This window comes from Diceros bicornis, chromosome 24 (assembly GCF_020826845.1).
Source record: "Diceros bicornis minor isolate mBicDic1 chromosome 24, mDicBic1.mat.cur, whole genome shotgun sequence".
NCBI lineage: Eukaryota > Metazoa > Chordata > Mammalia > Perissodactyla > Rhinocerotidae > Diceros > Diceros bicornis.
This window is the reverse complement of record NC_080763.1, coordinates 44606574-44633268: the sequence shown is the minus strand read 5'-3', so window position 1 is coordinate 44633268 and position 26695 is coordinate 44606574. Positions and strand designations below refer to the sequence as shown.

Below are 26695 nucleotides of genomic sequence, written 5' to 3'. Positions count from 1 at the left end.
ATGTTTTTCTATTACAAAGGAGTTGAGACATTTTTTTTTAAGTCACTTAGTAGTCTTATGGAAAAAAAGCCTAGTTAGCAGAATTGGCCAGATTAGAAGTCCTGCTTTTGGTTGTTGAAGTCATCCAGTAACTCAAGCCAGAGATTAGCTGTGTGGACTCCATTTCCAGTTGGGAGCTTCCTCTAGGTTTTGGAAATAAACAGATCATAAAACAAGAGGTACAGACACAGGTACTGACAATTTTCAACTGAAATAAATTTGAATGGAAGAAAAATGATTCCAAGTGATTATAAAATCCAAATACCAAAGTTAAGACTTTGAAATTCTTTCTTTTTCAAGTAATTTCCCAGTAGAAGTTAATTAATAATCAAGATAAGTCCAAACACTCTTGGCTGACAATGGAAGACAAGTCTGACTCTAAAGTTAAGATTTTGAAAAAGATCTGAGTGATACTGATTTACTAAGCCAGAGTAAAATTTTAACCTTTTACACCCTTAGCCTCAGTAATGGGAGTGCAGAGGGAGGGGAGGACAGAGAGACAGAGCAGGAAGAAATGCCTTCATTATTTTTTAGAAGGAATAAAATATTGTCTAGAGAATGTAGATAATTAGCTGTCTATATAGAACTCTTAATGAATATGCAATATTTTAGGCTCACGATCCTGAGTTTCACTTTCCACTTTGTTTAGGATACAGTTCATTAGAACATAACAAGATCTAAAAAATCCTATGACTAAGTGGTTTAAAGGTTTCAGTCTCAGAAAATAGGCATGACTCTTCAATATCAGTAGTTTTCTATTAAGCACAGTTAAGAGAAAGTAAGGATTAGTGTTAAAAAATACTCCTTGAAATTGCTTTTACCATAAAATATTTACTAATGACTAATGAGGTTTTTCATTTGTTGATTGTAATGGTTAGCATTGCTACATGTCGTGGTCCCCTGGTTGGTTTCTACAGTTCTTCCACCCATGACAAGAGTGTAGCATTGCAAAGATTGGTGTGGGATTTGTGGGATTGTGGGGAAGCTCATTTGGAAGTTTTGCTCATGTCCCAAATTTAAGCTGAGGCCACTCCTATGTTTTTGGACAAGGCCAGCAAAATGGCTCTGTACTTCTAAAGGGCAAAGAAATAAAACCTTTACATGGTATATTTTACTACTCTATGGGAATACTGTTATTTGGAACTTCAGAGCCTTCATAACTGAGTTGGTTTTGGGCTGAATCCATGAAATACTGTTATCAGTAAAGTTTGCCATCTAGGTGTGCTGGTGAGGCTCTGCCACCAATCGAGTCTGTCATCTCGCATAAATTGATTAACCTTTGTGAACTTCAGCTTTCTTATCTGTAAAGTGGGCAAAATAATATCTGTCTTTATCTATTGTGTAAAATGCTTTCCTGAGTTCCTGATATAGTAAATGCTTGAGTGTTGCAGTTGTGATGAAGATGATCATGTTGGGGACCTGCCACAGGACACTATATGTGGCAGGGATGACATAGTTTCAGCAGCCCAGAAACAAACAACATGATGTTGAGCATGAATAACTGCATTTAGGTTCAAAAACTCAGTTGTTTAATATAGCGCATCTGTTTCACTGAAGATCAGTTTATGTAACAGAAGGTTTTGGTTGAATACCATCTTATCCTACAAGGCTATGGGACCATGTCTCATCCTTGCATTTCAGATTAGATACTCAATAAATGTGTCCTGAATGAATGTGTAAATTCACTAGTTCACTTGGCTTGTAGACAGGGTATGCCAGACTTAGGTATATGAGTAAAATCTTCTAGAGTTGAGTTCTAGGAAGGCAGTAGTCCCACTGAGCTGTGCCCCTCTCAAAGCACATCTGAAGGGTTTTGTTGATTTAGAAAAAAAACATTCATTGAAGTATACTATATCTAAGTGGTTTTGTTTGCTTTTGAGAAGGACGTGGTGAGAGGCGTGTTAAATCTGGACAAGAGAAGACTTTGAGGGGGACAGAAAGCTGTCTTCAAAATTTTGAGGGGTTGTCGTTTCTCTTCTAAAGGCAGAATTGGGGCAGGTCAAAGAGGATTAGGAACTTTCAAACAGTGCAGTCCTGGAGTGGCTCGCCAAGTGGATATGCTGCCACAGGAGTGGGCGAGCAGCAGCCGGCGGCCACAGGAAAGCGTGTTGGGAGCAGATGAGCAGCCAGCAGCAGCTTTGGTCTGTCCCCGCCTCTGCCACTTGGTAGCAGCCGGGTGCATTTGGTACCAGGGATGACACGCTCCGCCCTGTCTCTCTCACAGGGTTTTCAGACTTGAATTTGGCAGTGGATAGCAAGGCATTTGGACAGCCATAACTGCTGCATTACATTAGATGTCATTGTTTTAAACGTGTGGGGTTGAGGGTTAACACACATAACCCCAAAGATCTTTTCCACTCCTGATATTCCACAATTCTAGAATCTAGAATATTTATGTGAGGAATGTGGGTGATTTGAAGGTAATTTTTTGACAGATTACAGCTGTTCTTTCACACTCACATTTTTTTTCTTTTAGATGTAATAGGAAATGATTATTCCTAATACCAAATGATTCTCTGCTTTATGAAAGGTTTTTTTTTGCAACTTCCTTTGAATAGGAGCCTCATTTTTAATTTGTGTATTTACAACTTAATTCAACAGTATTTTAAAATTAAAACTGTTATGTATTGAAAAGTCAATCAGAAATGGTTTAAGCATCTCTAAAATTACCGTGTAAATTAGTGGAAGTATGGCGAAAAACATTGTAGAGGGCAAGAAACATCTGTATTTTTGTTAAATCTCCAGTTTGTGTATATCTCTGTCTTTCTGTGACAGCCAGACTGTTCTGTATAAAGATTGAAATTTTACTTACATGTAACTTAAAGGTGCACATTCATCCTGGTGCTTAAGTAGCTACTGAGTTGAAATTAATTCCACCTTTCTTGCCTGACTGCCTGCCTAAACTTCTCCAGACTTCTGAGTTGCGGTGCATCAGTACCTCCTTTGATAGAGATTGAAATGATGGGTGCTAGTTAGCCACTTAAACTGGTATAAGTTAGTGTGGCTTGACCCGACTGCTAGGCCCTGCTACTGTGCAAAGAGAGAATATGTTTCTGATACACTAGTTTGAGTTAACTTGCTACTATGCAATGCGAGGACTGTGCCTTATCAGTTTCTGTAGGAGAGAAAACATCACACAGTTAAATGCTTTTCAGATTAGGGGTGCTTTCATTTCCCTAAACCATCATCCTGTAATTTGTGTATTTAATTCAGAATGTAGTCATCTGATTCTAATGGCCTGCGAAGTATTTTAGTGAGATTCTTTTCTTCCTACACAAAGATTAGGCAGGCTCTCACACTGCCTTCAAGTGCATTTTACAGCTGGGGGCCTGAGGTAGGAGGAAGCCATAGGACCCTTCTCTCCTTTAGTCAATACAGCTGTCAAGTTGGATAGATGCAGGATATATTGAAAAACAGATGCTGTGTTTGAGCTAAGGTTTCCTGGATAAATCGCCAAATAAGTGTAATCAAAAATGTTTATTCTAGTTGTATTTAGTTGAAAGCAATTCAGGAAAAATACATGTATACATCCTTTCCATTTAGAATTTTTTGTTGTTGTGAGGAAGATTAGCCCTGAGCTAACATCCGATGCCAATCTTCCTCTTTTTTTGCTGAGGAAGATTGGCCCTGGACTAAGATCTGTGCCCATCTTCCTCCACTTTATATGGGACGCCGCCACAGCATGGCTTGACAAGTGGTGCGTTGGTGCGTGCCCGGGATCCGAACCTGCAGAACCTGGGCCGCCGAAGCAGAGCGCGCACACTTAACCACCGGGCTGGCCCCCATTTAGAATTTTTGAAAAAATAAAAAAACCACACAGCTGAATTCCATCTCAGTCGGTTCAGTATGTGTGAACTATGCTTTGTAAAAATGGGTTAAGTATGCAGTGCCCTCCTCACCTCGCCATCAGCCAAGTTCCCTAAATGCGCTTTTATCTTATTTCTCCTGACCTATTTCTTCCGCTACACAGATTATATGTAAGAGAGTCATCTGATTGGTCGAAGTGTTTACTGATTCCAGATGCCACTTGAGTATTAGTCAGCAATTTAAATAATGGTTGAGTGTGCCTATTATTTTACTGTCTTCTAATGCCTATTTTATCTGTTAGGTGGAGAGATCGTTGATGGACTTGTTGAATAGTTTATGGTATTTTAAAGAGACAGATTTTGAGGATTCTGTAGATTTTTAAAGTATCTTGATGGTGAAGAAATGTAGATATGTGTGAAACTCCTGGCTTGCCCTTCCTTTTTATAGACGCCCCTTCCTTTGACTACCTATCATTGTAGCATCCATTTGTCTGTCAGTCCTGTATTGCTTTTTTACGTATTTTCTTTTATCTTAAATATTGTTTAAATCCTTTTTTTTTTACCGTATACTTTTGTTTCTCTTCAGATAATTCAGTAAGAATTTGGAAATTATACCTGATTTAATTCTAAACTTTGGGGAAAAATCTTTCATTTAGCATTGAACCTTCTGGCTAATATTTTGAATTTAACTTGAGAGAGTTTGTGTATACACGTATTTAATTTAGCATGTCTTTATATTTCTCTAATGTAAATATTTGAAATAAATATTGAAAATAAATATTTGGTCTTTATAGGAACTTGAAGAATTTCTATTAGGTAGTTTTTTCCACTGAGAGCATTAAGGATGTTCTGGAGACTTATTTGACTGGTTCATTTGTTGAAACTTGGAATCTAGCCCCAGATTCAGCTGAAATCACAATAAAAATTATTCGTTGTGTGTGAGAAATTTTTGAATCATAGGTGAAAAGGATAGGTGGTTATTTCAAATCCATGATGTTGGGGAAATCTTTTTTAGCTAAAAATGGCAGAAGCGGGTTGAATTTAGGAAGCCACTCACACTGGATTCTAACATCTTCTCAAAAGGAGTCTTAAAATTTAGTCACCCTTCTTTAATTGTACTTTGTTCCCTGCTCCCCCTGTTGAGTTACTTTTCTTTCGTATTTGAGGATCTCCGTGCTGTGAGTATGGTTTCCAGCCTGCTTGTCCTGTTGCCACAGGCCTGGCCTTCCCTCCTTTCGTTGTCTCTGCAGCACTAGTGTGGGCTTGGGCACTTGGACACAGGAGGGCTTGTTGAATCGAGCACACCTATGTTTAGAGTCCGCCTGTGTGCCGGGCATAATACAGGATTTCAGGTTGGAAGCTGTGGGGCCGCTGCTGGTGGCTGCGGGCTCTGAGCCTCCTGACACAGCTGTGGTCACTGCCGGCCTCTGCGGGTGTGGCGGGCCCATGTGTGATGAGCAGAGCGCTGTGCGCATGTGCAGCTGCATGGGCCCCTGGTCACAAGCGCCCACAGAGCTTCAGAATGTGTTCGTGCTGTAGCTCTTCCCTTTCTGTCAGAAACGGCCTCATTCCTGCTTTCTAGGAGACCAGAAACACTTAAACAGTTCCGGATTTCTGTTTATCAGAGAGTTTCTCTTATGAAATTTAATGTCCTACAGCTTTTCGAACAATGAACTACGGATTCCCGAAAGAAACCATCTTTTATGTGTGAATTTTATATATGTATAAATTTTATTTATTTATTTATTTATTTTTGCTGAGGAAGATTAGCTCTGAGCTAACATCTGTGCCCATCTTCCTCTATTTTGTATGTGGGACGCCATCACAGCACAGCCTGATGAGCGGTGTGTATGTCCGCGCCTGGGATCCAAACCTGTGAACCCTGAGCTGCCAAAGTGGAGGCACAAACTTAACCACTATGTCACTGGGCTGGCCCCTGTATTTTTATTTTTAAGAGTTGTTCTAGTTCTTTAGTAGAAGTAGTGAGATATTTAGTAAATATAAATGTCTCCTTTTTTTTTTAAATTTTATTTATTTATTTTTTTCCCCCAAAGCCCCGGTAGATAGTTGTATGTCATAGCTGCACATCCTTCTAGTTGCTGTATGTGGGACACGGCCTCAGCATGGCCAAAGAAAGTGGTGCCTCGGTGCGCGCCCGGGATCCGAACCCCGGGCGCTAGCAGCGGAGTGCACGCACTTAACTGCTAAGCCACGGGGCCGGCCCAGTAAATGTTTCCTTTTGACTACTGTTTTTTTTTTTAATAATTTTATTTATTTTTTTTCCCCAAAGCCCCAGTAGATAGTTGTACGTCATAGCTGCACATCCTTCTAGTTGCTGTATGTGGGATGCGGCCTCAGCATGGCCAGAGAAGCGGTGCGTCGGTGCGCGCCCGGGATCCGAACCCTGGCCGCCAGCAGCGGAGCGCGCGCACTTAACCGCCAAGCCACTGGGCCGGCCCAGTAAATGTCTCCTTTTGACTACTGTTTTAATCACTGCTGGGAGAATGTATCAGTGGTTCCTTGCCGCAAAACCTTACTATCGTGATGGGAAGTAAATATTACCCACAAGGAACGCTAATATATCCAAATATGATATCCAGAGATTTCCCTTCATTCAGCAAATAGTTGACGCTGGACTGTGTGCATGGCACTATCTATATTAGACCCTACAGATAATGGAGAGATGGGGGCTCTGGTGTCTTCCTGCCATGAGACAGTAGGTAAATTAGGCACATAAGTAAGGTAACCTGCAGTGGGTGAGGCTAAGGGGGCTCCAGAGGCGTGCTCAGGAAGTTTGGGGAGGGGGACCTTGTTGGTGAGGTGGGTTTAGCCAAGACATACACACATTGCCCAAGGGGTGAAGTCATGTAGGTCACAGTGATGGAGGAGAGAGGGTGTAGACCAGGAGAGACAGCCAGGCCGAGGGGCTGAGGGAAGGCAGTGTGCAGGGAACTAGGAAACGGCGACAGGAAGGCCTGATGCTTTGTGGGGTGAAAACAAATGTGGGGCTTCTGCCTTCAAGGTACTTTTAGTTAGGGATGTCACACAAATACTAGAAGAATTGGTGCCAAACCATATTGAATCCAGAGGCAAATGAATCTTACAGACATTGATGGCCCTAAGAGTTCTGAAGAATGGCTGCTGGGCTATAGACCTCCCAGCCTCCAGAACACGTGAGTTCTTAAAGTAAACTTAAGGCTCAGCAACACATCACGATGGCCTCTGATTCAGTGTGCAGGGGGCTGAGTGCTGTGGCGGCTCCCGGACAGAGCGAGTCCAGGGCAACTGGGAAGCTTTCCTGGAGGAGGTCACTGTAAACCCGCTTTCTGGGTGGCAGATTAAGAGCTGGCCTGGATCTAGGATCCTGTACCCTAGGGAAGTACATTCACTGGGGACAAGGACAGGCCACCCCCTGCCCCCTCCTTAATTAAGAAGTGAGTTAACACCTATGTGGAAGATGCTTCCTGCCTAACTTGGGGCAGCTGCTTTCTCTCCATTAGGGCCAAATCTCTGTGGGAGGGAAACAGTCCAAAGAAAATTCCAAAAGGCTGAATCTCAAGGTAAGCCAAGCCTTTAGCATCTGTTAGTCACCTTGAACTTGACCCATTCTTACTGACTCTCAAGGGAGTGAGGGATGCATTGGAGGAGCCTGGAATTTCCTCAAGGCTATTGGGGTTGTTTTGGCTGAGCCTTAAAGTACAAAAAATTTTGTCAGGAGGAGACAAAAGGGTAGCAGAGGGGAGCTTCATTCCGGAAAAAAGGGAGAATGTGAGCAAATCCCTGGGGCTGTGTTGTGTAAAGGGATGATGGGCCGAATAAAACTGGACAGGGGAAATGGGATAAGGCAGTGAAGGGCCTCGAGCGCTGTACTAGAGAGGTTGAGTGTTACCCTGTGAGCTGTGGAAAGACGTTGCATTGAGCCAAAAAAGCATACATATTGTATAAGTCCATTTATATGAAGTTCAAGAATAGGCAAAAGTAAGCGATGGTAACAGAGGTCAAAATGACAGTCACTTCCGGAGATGCCTGTGGCCTAGAAAAGGCACAAGGGTGGCGTGGCCAGTGCTGATCTGTTGGGTACCTTACCCGAGGTGGTGGCTGTGCACACATACAGATAAACTCACCAAGCAGTGTACTTTACTGTTTGTGTTTCATACCTCCCTTTATAAAGGCTATCTGTCGACAGTGTCGGGAGGAAGGAGACAGGAGGCAGGGAAATGCATCAGGATGGGAGGAAGGGGCTGGAGGTGAGGGTCTTCACTGGGAGTGGCTTCAGTGACATTTCTATAAACATAGCCCCCCCAGGGCATTTGAAGATTACCTTCCATATGTCTGCTCTCCCAGGTGCTGATTTACTGATGTGTTTTGAAGTTTCACCTGTGTTATAGTTCTACACTTATTGTTTCTGAAAGCCAACAGTTTTCTGGCTTAAGGAGAAAGAAATCTTGAGAACAATGTGAATTGTATTACTCAACTCTAGAATATTACCACCAAAGGAATCTATGATGTTTTCCTTCCTTCCTTCCTCCCTCCCTCCCTCCCTCCCTTCCTTTTTTAATGGAGAATCCATTTTAATGTAGTACAGATCTTCCCCGACTTATGATGGCATTACATCTTGATAAACCCATCATAAGTTGAAAATATCTTAAGTCAAAAATGCATTTAATACACCTAACTTACCGAACATCATGGCTTAGCATAGCCTACCTTAAACGTGCTGAGAACACTTACATTAGCCTAGAGTTGGGCAAAAGCATCTAACACAAAGCCTGTTTTATAATAAAGGGTTGAATATCTCATGTAATTTACTGAATACTGTACTGAAAGTGAAAACAGCATGGTTGTCTGGGTGCAGAATGGTTTAAGTGTATCAGTTGTTCACCCTCATGATCACGTGGCTGACTGGGAGCTGTGGCTCACTGCCTCTGTGTAGCATCACCAGAGAGGATCGTACCACATATCGGTAGCCTGGGGAAAGATCACAATTCAAAATTCGAAATGTTTTTTACTGAATGCGTAGGGCTTTGGCACTTTTGTAAAGTTGAAAAATCGTTAAGTTGAACCATTGTTAGGTCAGGGATCGTCTGTAGTTAATTTATATGTTGAAAACAGCGACAGCAAAAGTAGTGTGCTTTAGAAACCCTTTCTTGGCCCCACGTGCCTCTTATATATTTCTTTTTTCTCTCCTACGCTTTTAAAATTCCACAAGTTGAAGAATATGATTTTTTCCCATTTTTTTTTATTGTGGTAAAGTTGGTATACAACATTATATAGATTTCAGGTGTACAACATTGTAATTCAATGTTTGTATACACTGCATAGTGATCACCACTGTGAAGTCTAGTTACCATCCATCACCGTACACTTAACCCCCTTCACCCAGTTCGCTCTCCCCCCAACCCCCTTTCTCTCTGGTAACCACCAATCTGTTCTCTGTGTTTATGAGTTTGTTTTTGTTTTGTTTCTTTAGTTTCCACATACAAGTGAAATCATATGGTATATGTCTTTTTCCATCTGACTTATTTCACTTAGCATAATGCCCTCAAGTTCCATCCATGTTGTCATAAATGGCAAGATTTCCTTTTTTCTTATGGCTAAATAATATCAGCCATAAATCTTCTTTATCCATTCATCCATTGATGGACACTTAGGTTGTTTTCATATCTTGGCTATTGTGAATAATGCTGTGATGAACATAGAGGTGAATATATCTTTTCAAATTAGTATTTTCATATTCTTCGGATAAATACCCAAATCTATTGTGTTTTCAAATCATTGTGACCAGATATTTAATGGTCTCTCACATGGAGCAGGAATTAGACATTTTCTGTATGTTCTAAGGAGAAAGAAACGTGGGTCCCCAGGTAGAAGCCTCAGGAATACAGAATTTGACCTGATGTAAGAACTGCCCAGAAGAGAGAATGCTTTTCCCTGGGAGCTCACACAATGTCCTGTGCAGAGCATCTGCTGTGTGCTGAGTTCTGGACTAGAAGTTGGGGACACACAGAAATAAGACAGAGAAGGTGACCTCAAGGAGCCTGCTGTCTCGGAGGAAAACTGATGTGTGAGCAGGTCTTTCAGTGTAGTGGGCTCCAGTGGTACAGAGGAGGGACTATTACAGCTCGGAGGGTCAGGAAGGCTTTTAAAGTGATGCCTGAGCAGGGCTTTTAGAGAAAGCAAGAGTTACTGAACGAGTGACTCAAGCATTGCAGGTGAGGGGTGGGATGGGGGAGGTGGAGAGACAGGCGTTCTGGGTAGAGGGACAGGGCTTGGAGGCATGTGATGATACCTGTATGAGGGCCTGGGCGCCATGGGTATGGCTGGAGCATGACATGTGGGGGCGGGGTGGCAGAATGGGGGCAGATTTAAGCGGCAGGGTTGGGCCTGGGCAGGGAGACAACGTAAGAGGCTAGTGTTACAGTCTAAGCAAGAGATGAATTCCAGAGGTGCGCAGGGGCGGGTGACCTGAGATGCTTGGGGGCGGCCACTTGGCAAGATGTTGTCAAGTGTTGGGTCTGGAAGGCCCTTCAGCCTTTGTGCACCCTGTGGTGCGCTGTGCTTTTGCCCTGCATTTAGACGGGGCTGGCGGGGCCGTGGCTGAGCACAGGCTTTACAGTCAGAGAGATCTGAATTTCAGTTCTAGCTGCACCCTTACCTGATGTGTGACCTTGGACAAAGACGAGGGGCCTCGCCTTTCTGAGAATGTCAACTAAAAGATGAGGAGGGCGCAGTGGTTAAGTGCGTGCGCTCCGCTTCGGCGGCCGGGGTTCGCAGGTTTGGATCCCAGGCGCACGCCCTCGCACCACTTGTCAGGCCATGCTGTGGCAACATCCCATATAAAGTGGAGGAAGATGGGCACGGGTATTAGCCCAGGGCCAATCTTCCTCAGCAAAAAGAGGAGTATTGGCGTTGGATGTTAGCTCAGGGCTGATCTTCCTCACACACACACACACAAAAAAGATGAGGATAATGTCTACTGATGAGAGGGTCTAGGAAGATCAAATGAGGAGGTATATCTTAGCCCAGCCCCTGGCAGAGGGTAAGTACTGCATACAAAGTCGCTGCTGCTGCTAATATTTTAATTAATGATCGTTATCTCAGGACAGGTGTCAAAATGCCAAGGGGTGATGGGAGTTGGGGATACCTAACGGAAGACTTGGGGAGGTAAGGGGCTGTGGGCAGAGCGAAGAAGCCTGTTTGTGGCCCTTGGCTCCCTGACTGAGGGCCAGTGCAGAGCGGCATGGCTGTCTGGGGCTCCCTTTCCCCCAGGCCTGCTAAGAGAAGGGGAGAGTCCCGGAGCTCCTCTTCATAGGAGTTCTCCAGTTGTCGAGAGCCTCACACCTAGGAGGTCTGGCCAGCAGGGCTGCAGGGAGAGGCCAGGCAAGCCCATCGCCGATGGCAGGTTTCTATGGTCTTCCTGCCAAGCTATGTGTGAAGTGTGATTCAGGTCCTTCTTTCCAGACCTATGGGTGGTGTTAGTTATTTTGGAGTCAAGTTCAGCGGTCCTCCACAGGGTGGATTCAGAGAGGGCCTGAGATGCAGAGAAGAGTGGCCGGTGCTCCATCCTTGGCCGTGAAGAGTAGACACGGGAGCTGTTTTCTCCTTTCAGAAGCTAGTCGGGAAGTGTAGGAAAAGGTGCTTAAACTGTTCCTCCTCCTGCCCACCCCTCCATTTATTTTTTTCTGCTTTTGATCTCAAAACAGTTAACTAATTCCTTTACTTGCTGCAAGAATTTTAGGTATTTTTACCTGTTCCCTTTTATTCCAGGATACTGTGTATTGCGCACTGAGTATTGTGTACTCACAATGCTCTCTTGCACACTGAGTTTTAGAAGACTTCTTAGATACGTAAGTTACACGTTCTGCTTCATACCTTAGGTACATAAGAGAAGACACGTGTCATAGCCCTGTAAGGATGCTGCTTGTTGTTATTTTAGCACATGGCCCATATTTGCGTGGATTCAACTACAATGGAATTAGTGATCATCTGTGTAGTGGGAGAATACGCATTTTAATCCTTTTATCCCATCACAGTTTTCCACACTACAGTAGTCATTTCTTTTTGTAAAAAACAAATGGGCCAGGGTATGCTTTTTGGTTCTCCCTTGAGATCAGGTGTAACGTGGGAGGGCTCCGTGGAGCCGCGTCGTGGTGTTTGTTGTTGATTAGTGTGTGGATTGCTCCAGCAGCTTTTTGGCTGAGTATTTGCTCTCTCTCCCTGGGTTGTCATCCTAAGGTGCTTCTCTCTCTTGGCAAATGCTCAGATGAGACTCCTCAGGCAGTCTTATTATCTCCACTGCTTCCCCGAGACTCTCCCCATGGACTCTGTCATGCTTCCCTCATTCCTCTCCTTGCCTTTGAACTGCCTGCCCTTTCTTCACACATCCCAATCCCGTACTGGCTTCAAGACACATCTCGAGACCCACTGTTCTAAAATGTTTTCGGACGAATGTTATCTTATTGAGGTCTTTGCCCAGCATGCTGTGGGTGCATCCTGTGTCCCACCATCTCATCTGCTTATGGAATGCTCTTTATTCTGTTTCATTTCTTATATGATAGAATAAGAATAATAAGGGTCATGGGTGGTTGAAGTGCCAGATTGGGAGGTGCTGGGAGACCTCGGTCAAGTCTAGGGTCTGCCATCGACTTCCTGTGAAACCCTGGGCAAGCACGTTGCATTTCCCAAGGAACCAAAGCAAGGAATTAGACTAACTCTCTGAATTTCTTTGAGCTGTAAAGTGTCTTGAACATTTGTACAGGAAACCTGATCTGTTGCTTATGATACAATTACTGTTAATGGGAAATGACTCTTAAAGCAAGGTGGGGAGAGAATATATAGGTTTTTATGCCCATATGATAGTTTGTGAGTACATGTATGTATACATAACTTTTATCTCTGTAGTATCGTAGAAAAACATTTTAGTATACACAGTAAAATCTGTGTAATTTGAAAAAAAATTTTAGAGTAAAATTTGCTTCTACTATAGTTTTTATAGGTGAAAAGGAGCAAACTTTTCTTCCAAAGCCTACAAAGCAGATTTTTTTTTCATTTGAGAGCCTCCAAATACTTATATTTGTTACCCATTTCTTTCTCTGGAAGGAAACTTCAGGATATGGCACATATGAGGTAGGATCCTAGCGTCTTAAGGCTAAGCCACTGCTGTGCACATTTTATCACATGGTTTTGTACTTTGGGAATGTAATGTTTTTCTCTCTGTCTTTTCTTTCTCGTCTCTGTAGTCAGAAAATGGGTAAGAAGAGTCGAGTAAAAACACAAAAATCAGGCACTGGTGCTACAGCGAGTGTGTCACCGAAGGAAACCCTGAACCTAACCAGTGAGCTGTTGCAGAGTAAGTTCCGCTCCTGGCCTCCCTGCCGTTACGTGGGACATGTGCCTTCTCGCTCCTCTGCATCCTCAGTGCTGCGTGTGGCAGACTCACTGGTACAGTGGAGCCTGAAGTGAAGCAAACCTGTGTTCAGTCCCAGCTAGTCAGCCGTGTGACCTGGGCACGTCACAGAACTTCTCTAAGCGCAGTCTCCCCTTGTGTGGAAATGGAGATACTGCACCTGTGGGTACCTGTAACTGTTAACGAGGCTTGGATGAAATAATGAACGTAAAGCTTCCAGCACAGCCTCCTGGAACACGGTCTTCCCTGGGCACTGGTGGGCAGGGACAAACTCGACTACTTTTGACCGTGTGGCCTCGGACAAATGACTCAACCCCTCTCAGTCTCACTGTTCATGTCAGTCAGTAAAGACTGTCTCGGGAGTGTGGTGAGGGCCCCATGAGTGATGGCGTGTGAGGGTGCGTCACGGGCTGTCAGGCCCCAGGTGAGCACAGCACGCCTCAGAGAGCAGACCTCTGGAGCTCTGCTCCCTTACTAGAGCGGCTCACTTTATTTCCAGTGATGCAACCATAGTTTTCTGATTCTTGCATGCTCAAGTTATGAGTTCTTGGTTCAGGGAAATTAAATATCTATTAAGTGCCTATACTTGCTTTAGTAAGTCAGTATAAACTGGTAACTTCTTTATTTAATTGTGAATTTAAATTGGTACTCTGTGTGTTTCACATTTAGCTGTGCTCACTCTTTTAACTGACTACATTCGTCTCATTTTCTTTGCCCCTTATGTTTAGATTATGTGACAGGCTAAACCCCAAATAAAAATTTAGCTTTCTCTCCCTGCCAGAAGCAGGCAGCAGCCAGACCAGGGCAGGTCCCTTCCCTGAATGTCCCGTGGACCCCCATGCTCCCGCCAAGAGCAGTGTGGGCCCCCGAGCACTGAGGTACTGACCACTACCACCTGTTTGCCCACTCAGCTGTGGCAACCTGAGGACAGGCCCTGTCTTCTTGTATTCCAAGGCCTTAATCTTGCTGATGGAAGATTGAAGTAGGACTGGTTAACCTTAACAGTTACAAGTCAACACATAACTAGTTATTGTTAATTATTTACCACATACACTCTGTTCCTTGGAGAACAAAGGGCGCCAAGAGGTTTAGCATAAGCATGGGAAGGGGGCTCTTCTTTAAACTGATACAGTTAATTAAAAAGGAAAGAGCTCCTGATAGGCAGAGCGCCCAGGGTGCAGCCTTCTGAAACTACCAGCCCATCACGAGCATTGGTCTTTCCGTTCTGGCCCTACAGGAGAATCTTAGCTTCTTTTTTAGCAGCGACTGTGCTGTCTCTTTTTGTAACTCCCCCAGAATGCTTAATATAGAGCCTTACACAGGGATGTGCAATGTTTGTTGACTAATTGTCCTTATGTCCAATGTAACTGGTTCCCTTAGAGAGCCATTGTTGTGGGGTTTAATGAGGAAGAAATGTTGACTGTTAATATTACCTTCTTTTTACCATCTAGAAGAGTTTTCAAGGAAGTGTTTTGCATTTTAGATTTGCTTTTTAGATTTTCCTGTTTATAAGTGTAATCTGAGGAAAATTTATCAGAGCAGCAAAAATAAGGCAGATACAAGCTAGGTGCTCACACTTAGGTTCTGGGGCCACAGTTGAATCAGTGGCATTTGAGAGGATTTATATGCTTTGAAAAGTACACCTGATTTATACTTCTCACATTTATCTTCATGGCTGTGGTGTCTTTGTCCTTTAAAAATAAACCAACAGCAATTACACAACCCAAATCCTCTTTCTTCTGAAGACTAATGGGTTAAGTTGTAAGAAAGAAATGTTTGAGTACCGTGGCTTTTATGTTACAGAATGCAGTAGTCCTGCACCTGGCCCAGGAAAGGAATGGGAAGAGTACGTGCAGATCCGGTCTCTAGTCGAGAAAATACGAAAAAAACAGAAAGGTAAATTTTCTAGAAGGATAATCATATTTTAATAAAATCATGTAGGGGTGTGGCATAAGTTAGAAAGGTTTTGAGAGCAGTAAGGTCTCAGTTTCATGCATGCCTCTCTGAAGGTGCTTGTGAAGGGGCTCCTAGACAGGGAGAGACCTTGCCCTGGGAAACGATCAGGATCTCTCCCATTTCTGAGGTGCTGTTACCTACTTAGAAAGGGGTAAAAATGTTGAGCTTTAGGGGGAAAAAGTGTTTGTATCTGGGGCTAAAATGACACAACTTTTATTTATTTTTATTTTGTGAAATATATATTTAAATCTGTTTTTCCATACTGTGTTTCCGTTAGGATTTGAGGTCAGTACATAGTACCGTGTATGGTCAACATGCAAATATATACTGATTGGTTAATATCTTATCAACATTTACAGTGAGCTCAAACATATCTTGATTAAATAAGAGATGTAGTTGTATTTCCCAAGCTGTGTTTTACATGGTGCATTCAGTAGACATCTTAATGATTCTCAGCCAGGCTGGCGATGGGGCCAAGCATCCATTTGAAAAAGCTTATTCAATATACCTATTGTTTTTGTTCTGGAAAGCACAAAAAGTAAAGATTGGTATGCAGGGCCACAGGGAAGGCGGAAGGAGAAAACGTAATAAGGAGCCTGCATTTAAAAGGATGAGAAAAACCTTCTTAGACTGTTTTTATTAATTGTCATGAAAGTGAGTCCCAAGAGGGTTTGTTTTTTATTTGCTTTCTGAAGGAGTAGATGATTGCTCCCCTATACACATCTGCAAACACGCAGTCTTGAGGTTAGATGGTCACCAAATGGTCACCAAATGGTGACAGGTTCCTTTATAATGTGTTTGTTTGCACTAAATGGTACACTAGGCTAATCCTGGCTCTCCAAACCAGTAGCTGAAAAATTTTTGTGTGTCCTGAGTGTCTGTTCTGAGTAGAGATGGTTTATTACAGCTGACCCTAAAGTTAGAGCATTCGTTAGTTCTTGATAAGTGAAGAGTAAATACTGTCTTAGAACACCCCTAACAAAATCATTTTCCTTCATTTAGCAGACATGTTTGCATATCTAGTATGGCACAACTCTGTGCCAGGCAATCCCACTTCTCAAATCCAGTTGACCGTTAATTATATCGTGGTGACATGGCCACAGGCACCTGGGCTGGGTTCTGTGCCCAGCTCCTCATGTTAGTAAATTTCCTTTCCCTCTCCCTATATTCATCAAAAAAATAATGTTTTTTGTACACCTGAAACTATTATAATGTTATATGTCAACTAATATAAATAGAAAACAATTTAGGGATGAACGGTTATGCTGTGAGCAACTTACTTTCAAGTAGTTTGGACCAAGAATGAGAGAGAGAGAGAGAGAGAGAGAGAGGAGCGGGGAGAGAGAAAGAGACAGACAGAGAAAGTGCACGTGTGGCAAGTTGGTGAATCGAGACCAAATCTATTTGAATGTTTATTCTGTTCTTCTAACATTCTTGTAAGTTTGAAAATTTCCCAAATAAAGAGTTGGAGAAAAGTAAAACAAAACCAAAAAAATGGTTTTTCCTGTGCACGGCTTTTCATTTTTTTCAATATTTCAAACATGCTGAAGAGTCCCGACAACAATATAATGACGCCTGAGAATCTACCTCCTAATTGCATCCACGTCAGGGTCTCACTGGTTCACGTTCTCCTGTCCTCCTCTCCCACTTGCGGGTCTGCTTCCCTTTCCCCACTCCGTGCTTTGCTTTATCTTGTATTGGTTTTCAAGAAAGAAGACGTTACACATTTAGCTGAGGCCCCACACTTCCATCGCCTTCCCTTCTCTCCCCTCGGGGGGTCTTTGTCTTTACTGTGAATGTTTTTCTGCTTCATGTATAACCTCACAAAAATATATGATAGTAATTGGTATTTTTAAAATTTACATAAATGATATCATACTACTTGATTTTCTTAAAACCACAGTGTTTCATTTATTGGTTCATATAGATCCAGCTCATTTAAATTGCTTGGCAGAATTCTCTTGAGAGCCCTACAGTTCTGTGCTCCTAGAGTCAGGACTGTGGTTCTCATCCTTACTCATGTCTCCTTGGGCACATATGTGACCAGCTGATTGTTATTTTCATGGAATTTTTGTTAGAGCAAATGTGCATGTGAGAGATGGCAGGTGGGACGTGAAGGGGAAAGCTGCTCTCTGTGTCTGCAGTGGTGATGAAGGCTCCCCTTCCCATCATGTCACTAATAGAACCTAACAGTCAATGTTCATGTTACGGAGGATCAGCAACTACTTCTCTGTAACCAACGGTGGGGTTAGGATTTTAATTTGCCCTTCCTGTCACTAAGATATGTATTGTGAGTATCTGGTGATGAGTTTTGATTTTTTTCCAAGATTGGAGCATTATTACTATTTCAATGTAGTTATGGTTTATTTTTTACTTTCTGAGAGCAGCGTGAATGACATATATCCTTAAAATGGCTCTTGTTTTCTAAAACTTGGATTGATATAGGTCTGTCTGTGACTTTTGATGGAAAAAGAGAAGATTACTTTCCTGATCTCATGAAGTGGGCCTCTGAGAATGGAGCTTCTGTCGAGGGCTTTGAAATGGTTAACTTCAAAGAAGAGGGCTTTGGTTTGAGAGCAACGAGAGACATCAAGGTGAGTTTATAAACTGTTGGTCTGGGAGGTCTAAGTGTGTTTGGACTGTGATGTGGAGGACACAGGATGTAGAGAGAGATGCCCTAGGCTTGTTTTGAGCCTTGTGGACACATAGGCAGCATGCAGCCAACACTCCCTCTCCCTGCCAGCAGTCTCCTCAGTGACCACATGGGCCTGGAAGAGCCTTGCCCAGTGTTCTAGGCAGCCCCTTCCAGCTCGTCCTCCTTAGGAGCCGTGCTAATAACCAGTGACTGGGGGCAAGCCAGTTCACATTTCTGAGCCTCTGTTAGGAAACTATAGAACATACCTCCCAGGATTTTGAGATTGAAATAAAGAGAAGGATGTGGGCTCAGGTGGTTTGGAGGGGACCTTGTTATGGATTGGATGTGGGGTGGAGTGGAGGACAAGCATGTTGAGGATGCTCACCTGTTTGCTGGAATGGATAATTGAGTGGTTGGAGGTACCACTTAGTGAAATGGCAGCACCAGGGGTGATAGGGAAAGAAGAAGAGAAACATATATCTGCTAAGAGACAGTTGCTTTTTCTCCACTCTTGGCCCTTCCTTCTGGATGAAGAGAGCAGCAGCACCCTGACATTCCCGGCCTCTCTCTGCCCGTTACTCGGGCCTATCCTAGAGAGGAGGTGTAACTTAATCTGTTTGATGGTTTGGCGAGAAGGAACTGGGCTTGGCCTTTTTCTCGTTGGGAGCTGGTTGCCCATATGCATTCATTCTGCTATGCTCTCTGCATGCTGTAAGTTTCACAGGGGCAGGCCACCTGTGGGGATGCCTGCGGGGCTCCAGTTCTGCCTGTAACTAGGTGGGGGAGTCTGTCTAATTCTGGGATTCAGTAGGTGATATTTTGGGTGACCATCTGTTGTAGTCTTGTGTCTCTCTCAGTTGGTTTAGAGCTTGGGTGGAGGAAATGAGTGTCATTTATTTGGGCCCCCTCAAACCTCCAGCAACATTTTTGGTTAAGTTGTAGTTAACCTTTCATTGATACATTGAAAAACCATACACTGGTTTATTAGGTACCTGTTAAATATCTAGTGCGTGAGTAGTACCGTGCTTGTTATTACACCAGGCTTCAAAAAAAAAAAGAAACAGGGTCTCTTCCTTCATGATGCTTATAATCTATGGTAAAGGACAAGACACACATAAAAATAATTCAAATAGTAGACATTGGTAAAAGGCAAGAGTAAACAAGATGCCACACGTCTTCTCTTGTATCAAATGAGAAGCATCATTAGTGTGGATGCTGCCCAAAATATTTTAGCTGTGGTTTGTCTTTACTGTGTGCATGGTTTTTTTTGAGGTACAGTTGATATACAAAAAATTGCACATATTTAACGTATACATTTTGATGAGTTTGAGTTTTAAGCAATATAGATACACACATAGAACATAACCGAAAAGAAGCATCTCGTATTGCCAAAAAATGAGATAATATTTTGGACAAAAAATTAGTAACCAAAATAGATCTAATGGGCTTGTGCTTTTGCTGGTAACCATCGTGCTTTAAAGACAAGCATGTAGAGGAAGGAATGTTATTCCGGCTTCACAAACTCAATAGCAGGAGCAATTCACGTTGACAGATTAGGGTTTTTGTCAGAGGTAAAAATTTTGTTTTGTTTTGTTTTTAGAACTTAAAAATATAAGTACGGGGGGCCAGCCCCGTGGTGTGGCTGTTGAGTGCGCGCGCTCCACTGCTGGCGGCCTGCGTTCGGATCCTGGGTGCACACTGATGCACTGCTCGTCGGGCCATGCTGTGGCGGTGCCCCACATAAAGTGGAGGAGGGTGGGCATGGATGTTAGCTCGAGGCCCGTCTTCCTCAGCAAAAAGAGAGGAGGATTGGCATGGATGTTAGCTCAGGGCTGATCTTCCTCACAAAAAATAAAAAAAAATAAAACTCTAAATTAAAAAAAAATAAAATATAAGTACAGCAAAGAATAAACAAACACCTTTGTGCTCTACCCCAAATTATATTTGCTTCAAATTAAAGTTGCAAGTCCTTTTTTTCATTATTTGTCTTGACAACTCAGTATATATAGTTTTTCTATTGGAAATAGGGTTTTAAACCATGCTTCTTCCTCATTTAAATATAACAAATACTTACATTTTAAAATATATTTGATAATTAGAAACAAAGTGCTGATGTGCAACCTTGTGTTTCATGTGTGATTGGATTTCTGACCATAGATATGGTTAGATTGAAGATTGTAACATGATTTTACTATTTTCTTGTTTCCCCCCCCCCCCAGGCAGAAGAATTATTTTTATGGGTTCCACGAAAATTACTGATGACTGTTGAATCTGCTAAAAATTCAGTGTTGGGTGAGAATAATTTCTGACTGTTCAAGTACAGAGTGCAAATGATAAAAATATATAAAATTTCATTTTGTTGAGCTAGGGACCATATTTGGTTATTTTCTCAACTAGTGAAATATTCCCTCAACTCCACATGAAGTGTTTCCGTGCTCGTAATCTGACATAGTAGAAGAATGTCAAAAGAAAGGTGCACGGTACTTTAAATGTTACAAGACGTTTTAATTATCTTCCTAACTTTAATCTGTATTTTGAATGAATATCTTTTGAAGAAGTTTGTGGAACTTATGCTATTAACTTCTGGGTTAATTCAGGGCCCTTATATTCTCAAGACCGAATTCTTCAAGCCATGGGAAACATCACTCTGGCCTTTCATCTGCTGTGTGAGCGAGCCGACCCCAACTCTTTCTGGCAGCCCTACATTCAGACCCTCCCCAGTGAATATGATACTCCTCTCTATTTTGAGGAAGATGAGGTTCGGTATCTTCAGTCAACTCAAGCTATACATGATGTCTTCAGCCAGTATAAGAACACAGCTCGGCAATATGCCTATTTCTATAAAGTCATCCAGGTGAGCAGCTGGTTACTTGTATGTTTAACAGGGTGGGAAGAAAGGGAAATTGATTGCATAAATGTTCCTCTTGACATCTTATTAAGGATGCTTAAACATTTTGCTTTTTAAATTAAAAGGCCTTCTGGTCTGTTGTTTCCATTTTTACAGAAATATCACTGAAATATGGTTTGAACGTATCTGACTTCATCAGTGTCCAGTGTTCATATAAGCAGCAGTTGTTTCTAAGTCATGAAAGTCAGTATGTTTTTCTGGAAACAAAAGATTACAATGAAAATTTAAAAGCTATAAAATGTATCTAGTACAAAAGGTGCTCTGTGTATAGATTTTCCAAGAAAATGAAAGTCCATTTGTGGGTTCTTCATCTATATTAGTAGTAAAATATTGACAATTAGTTTCCTAAATTATGACACTGATTTCTTTATGTTTTTCGCAGTGTACTGTGTATTATATTAATTTTAATTGGTTCTAAGTAAAAGTGTCATTAAAAATCTTTATAAGACTGTGAACAAGCCCTCGGTGCCTGTGGCTATGAGGAGTAGTTTCCTCTGGGAAACAGGAAGGACATCGTGGTTGAAGCCACCTTGGCCGGTGCAGTGTGGTGATTGAGAGGGTGGGCTCTGGAGCTGGCCTGCCAGGGTTCGAATCCCGGCAGCAGCACCTGGAGCTGTGTCGTTTTGGGTGAGTCTCGGTGCTTCCCTTCCCTCCCTGTAAAGGGGATACTACAGCAGCTGACTCCCAGGGTTGCTGAGCAGATGAGATGAGTTGGTCTGTGAGTTGGTCTGCGTCAGGCCCTCAGTTCGGTAATACTCGTTATAGAAATGCTCAATTTATGTGGCTAGTTTGTTTCAGTCCTTCTGGCCGTGTTGTTAGGTTGTTTTGTTTTTCATTGTTTTAAATTGCTTCTTCCCCGTCACAGCAGTACCTTATGTTAGTATTTCCTAACCTTTTCTACTAAAAAACTCCTAGTGGCCAAGGATAACGAAGAATATTCCTGCAAGAGCAGGGACCAACCCCAAAGTGACCCATCGCAAGCTCAGAATCACTTCCAAGTCTCATGTTTTTGTTGTTGGTTTTTGGTCTCTCATTTTTAAATCTTAAAAATTCATGCAAATATTTGTTTGTTGTAGTTTAAAAATCATGTTAAATGACGTACTGTCAAGTCGGATTGGCATTTTAGGGAAACAGCCCAGTCTCTCCTATGACCGTCCATGCGCTGGATGTCCCTGGGGAACGCACGTTCTGGTGGTTCCAACAGGAGAAGCACGGCTTTACGTGTAATAAACGCCATTATCCTGACAACGTGGTCAGTCTAGGTGTTTTCAGTCTAGGTTCTTTTTCACAAGAAGAAAATGTGACATTGACTTAACATTAGTAAAAATAGGCAGCAGAAGGGAATCATTACAAATTAAAAATACATCATAATGAGCTTTTGTAGAAAATTTCTTAATCGGTGATTTAGTTTAAGAATGAGATGTGCTGCTGTGACAACTAGGAAGGTATAGGCTGTGGAGTAGAAGATTTTTGCATAAGGATTCATGACAAAGGAAAACAGATTTAAGCAAAAGTTATCTTCTTAAAGATCATATTTTTTTTTTTTTTTTTAATAATTTTTATTTTATTTTTTCCCCCAAAGCCCCAGTAGATAGTTGTATGTCATAGCTGCACATCCCTCCAGCTGCTGTATGTGGGACGCGGCCTCAGCATGGCCGGAGAAGCATGTGTCCTGCGCACCCGGGATCTGAACCCCGGGCCGCCAGCAGCGGAGCGTGCGCACTTAACCACTAAGCCACAGGGCCGGCCCTTAAAGATCATATTTTGAGTCTAGCTGTTTTCCTAGTTTTAGAATATTCTCATTGCTTATAGAAGTCTTTAATAATTATTCAGAGTAAACACAAATGTTAACGTTGTTCTGCTGTCAGTTCATTAGTGTCATGTTTTCTCACCTCAGTACCAAACCATGTATCTTTCTCGTGCTTTTCCGGGGGCAGATGTTGGCCTTTGCTCCTTTTAGTCGACCATTTCATCAGTGCATTATCACTCAGGGGAGAGAGTGAGGAGTATTAGCATCACTTCATATTTAACACTTTCATTACAGTGACCTGCCCTCACTTTGTTTTTTTTGGCATTTGTGGCTCTTAACCTTTTCCTGGGTCATGGGAACCCTCTTCCCAGAGAAATGCACATGTGCACTGTATCGCAAGACACTTGCATACCATTTGGGGGGTCCAAATTCCAGAACCTGATATGCAGTTTTTATTTATGACTTCCCATTAAAAGTCATTTTCCCAGGGCCTGTACCAAGCTATGTGTCTGAACTGAAACCTGTTATTACTCTTGTGAGCTGACTGCTGGCTTGAAGGTGTGCCAGCCATGGCTTTTGGCCACTGTCTCCTGGTGCACTAGCAATGTGACAGCAAGCACGATTCGTTTCCATGTGTCTATGGTGGCGATCCTAAGTCCCTGGGAGTGGGGCACGGGAAAGTGTTAATAGTCAATTCAGCCTTACATCTTGCTTCAGGCTTTAGGATTTTTATTCTAAAAGAAAAGTAGCGCTAGTACCAACCTTTACTAATTGTAAATTCCTTTAGGTAGATTTCTCTGCATTGCGTTTTTATTTTAATGTTGCTCTTTCTCTCTCTTTGGTTGTTGTTGCTTAAAAGCTAGAAAAATAATTTCCTATGCTCTTTCCTCGCAGTGTATTTCCTTGGTCAAGGGCTTTTTAGTGTGGCCACTCACTAGTTCAGATTACTTTTTGTCTTTCACTTGCTTTACCTGGTTCGTTTAAAATGGTCTCTCCAGGCCTCTCCTGGTGCTTCTCGTGGTAGCAGGGGCTTGGGCTTTATGATCTTTTAAGTTTTTTACATTGTATTCTTCTTGAGATGTTCAGTATACAGTGGGTCCTTTAGGTGCTCAACAGAGGATAGTATGTAACCAGAAGCCTCAAACTCAAGGAGTTCTGAGGGGACACCTTGTATTAAGATGTAGTACCTGCTGGTGAAACTGTATTCTGTAGCTTGAGGGTTGAGGAATGCCAACACCCAAACTCAAGAGGCTAAATTTAGAAACTGGCTCAGCCACGTGCTGGGAAAGCTTGTGTGGATTGAGAACCCTAAGTGGTGGTAGAATTTCTGTCAGTTTGTGAAAAGGGGACCAGGGAAGAAGAGGGGATTAATGGCAGCAGGCAGTTTAATGGCATTTAAAACTGTTTCGGGGTTTTAAACCCCATAAAAATACTCCTAGCAGATCAAAACATTCCAGAGTTCAGCTCCACGTTGGGACTTTGACATGGAAATATATGGCCAGTTTTGTCATAGAAATCAGTGAAAAAGTAGGATTTGGCTTAAACCTGACTTTGAAATAGCGTAATTGTGTGAAAGTGAAGCAAATTATATAGACTTGACCTGACTTAACATAGTTAAATGATAGTACAAATATTTCTCACCCATGTCAATGAGAAAGAAATTAATAGATCCTATGAATGAACTGTTTGTTTAATTGATAATCCCGTCTCATGGACCCAGGCACTGTGATGGGGGGTACCAGCTTTTTGTAAAGGTTAAGAGCTATCTTAGGGACATGCACATTTCCTGTGTTGTTGAGCTTGAATATGATGTTTTGTTTTTTTTTTATGAGGAAGATCAGCCTTGAGCTAACATCCATGCTAATCCTCCTCTTTTTGCTGAGGAAGACTGGCTCTGAGCTAACATCTATTGCCAATCCTCCTCCTTTTTTTTCTGCCAAAGCCCCAGTAGACAGCTGTATGTCATAGTTGCACATCCTTCTAGTTGCTGTATGTGGGATGCGACCTCAGCGTGGCCGGAGAAGCAGTGCGTCGGTGTGCGCCCGGGATCCGAACCCCGGCCGCCAGTAGCGGAGCACGCGCACTTAACCGCTAAGCCATGGGGCCGGCCCTGATGTTCTTTTAAGTAAACACAAGTGTACAGAGTTTAACAGAATAGAGACATATCTATAAAATTACTATTTTTCCCTTGATCTTATAATTTAAGTGATTTGTCCCATCTTACTTGGATTTCCTCATTAGTGTTGATGGAACAATTTGAGAGGCGCAGGGGAAGGTGTGTAGATGAAGATGCTCATTCGAGCCTAAACTGACATGAATTTTATTTCAAGGCAAGCATCCATTGCAGCGAGCTTCCACTTCTCCTGCCTGACGCTTCAGGACGGGGTCAGGCCGTCTTAAGTTGGTATCTTCCTTGAACAGGCAACGTCTCCTGCCTAGCCAGGGCTGTAGTGACAGGATTCGAGCAACCTTACTCACAACTTGCTGACAACAGGACCCACCAAGAGGCAGAGGAAGATGTCACTTTCCGTTCTCGGCATCCTGTGGCAGCTGTGGCTAAATACAAACAGTTGCTTCTGCCGTTTCTCGCTGTTCTACTTGTCTCTGACGGAGCCTCACAAGAATAGCACAAGACGTGAATTGCCAGGATAGATTTAGCTTCTGTTTTCCTAAAACTCACATCTACATGGAGAAATCTGAGCGTACATAAGGCCTTCAGGAACAAGCACCAAATTAGAGTAGAAACCTCTGAGCATGAGCTTCAAGATGCCAAGGCCCGGAAAAGCCCTGGCGGTAAACGTCAACATCTAAAGCTGTCTGTAGACGTGTGCAGCTACATGTAGGTGAGCAACACTGAGGGAGAACACGCACACGCACACGTAACCATCTCCTCTGGTGGAGAGGTTGTGAGCTGGTGCCTCCCAGCGCATGCATGGGTCGTGTTCCACGTCGTCCCTCCGCGGCGGCGTGGGGCTCTCAGCTTCCCTGCTCTGCTGTTCCTTCCCCTCCACTTAGAAACCTGTCTAGGAGTCTTCCTTCCCGCATAAACCCCCTGACCTTGGATTTCCTCTCCTCTTCTTGTTTTTAACCCATTGTATTCTCTTGATTGTTTAATGAATTCACCTCATCTTTATTGTGTGTCTCTCGAGTGTGAGGTAACACACCTGGGCACAGGGACTAGGCTCTCTGGGGATACAAAGATTTTTTTTTTTGAACCTTTTATTATGAAATAAGTTTTTAGACTTACAAAAACTTGCAAACAGCACAAAGTTGAAGGCGTGGCCATGGACACCGCTTCCCAGATACCATTCTCCTGACCTCATTCCCATTTGAGTTTTCCCCAGAGGCAAATGTGTTTCATATGTGACGTTTCTGTTCTCAGCCAACTTCATGACAATGTCACATCTGCTGGCTGAGGGGTGAGGGGTGTGAGTAGCTGCAGAAGTGAGGAGGGAAGGAGCAGCATCAGAGGGGACAGGCGAGCGAAGAGGCTGGAGGGGTTGAGGTCAGTGAGCGGTGAATTGAGGTTGAGTCCTTGGGTTTATGGTAATGGACCTGGGTAGAGATTCCGGGATGTGGAGGGAAAGAATGTTTTCTGTTTTCAAGTTGTTCATCTGAAATGGCCAAGGGGCCTTTCTGTGTGTCCTATAAATGTTGTTCCTGGTGTTCTGAGCCGTGGGCCCTGTGGGCCAGGCCTGACGGAGAAGGGCAGGGCTAAGGAGGGTGGGATTGGCTCCTGAGGACATCGTGGGGCACTGAGGCTGCAAACAGAAGATACTGCTCGGCAACAGGACCCTCCCTGGCACCGCCTCCTCTCTCCTCTCAGGGCTTTAATCCTCACAGTCACCCTGTGAGGGAGGTGTTAGTCTTCCCTTTGCAAATGAGCAGTCGGAGCTGAGGGGCAACCTGCCGGAGGCTGAGGGCGCCCATGCCCCGGACTGGGTTCAGAGCGGTCTGCTAGACCCACGCCCACGTCCTTTAGTCAGTAAGGTTGTTTCTGGTCTTAATTTTGGAACCAAGAACCAGTCTGGTTTTAAGGGCAGAGCAGTCTTGTTTAAAATCCCTCTCTGGGGCTGTTATTTACAGAAAGCTGGGCGTGACTTGCTGACTGCGAGGCCCCTTGTCAGGACCGTCCCGTGAGCCTGCACAGGGCTCGCCTGCTGGCGATTTTCCAGCTCCGTAAAAGAATGTCCCT

At 43.1% G+C, this 26695-nt stretch overlaps 1 protein-coding gene across 1 annotated transcript in view; it reads left to right on the top strand.

Moving 5' to 3' along the window:
* The window catches only part of SETD3 (SET domain containing 3, actin N3(tau)-histidine methyltransferase), a 75946-nt gene that overhangs the window by 3086 nt on the left and 46165 nt on the right, over window positions 1-26695 (top strand). Inside the window, exons 2-6 of the mRNA XM_058567678.1 lie at window positions 13085-13194; window positions 15055-15147; window positions 17653-17801; window positions 20062-20134; window positions 20440-20696. Coding sequence (XP_058423661.1) covers window positions 13092-13194; window positions 15055-15147; window positions 17653-17801; window positions 20062-20134; window positions 20440-20696 — 675 coding nt within the window. The 5' untranslated portion in view covers window positions 13085-13091. The remainder of the gene's footprint in view (window positions 1-13084; window positions 13195-15054; window positions 15148-17652; window positions 17802-20061; window positions 20135-20439; window positions 20697-26695) is intronic.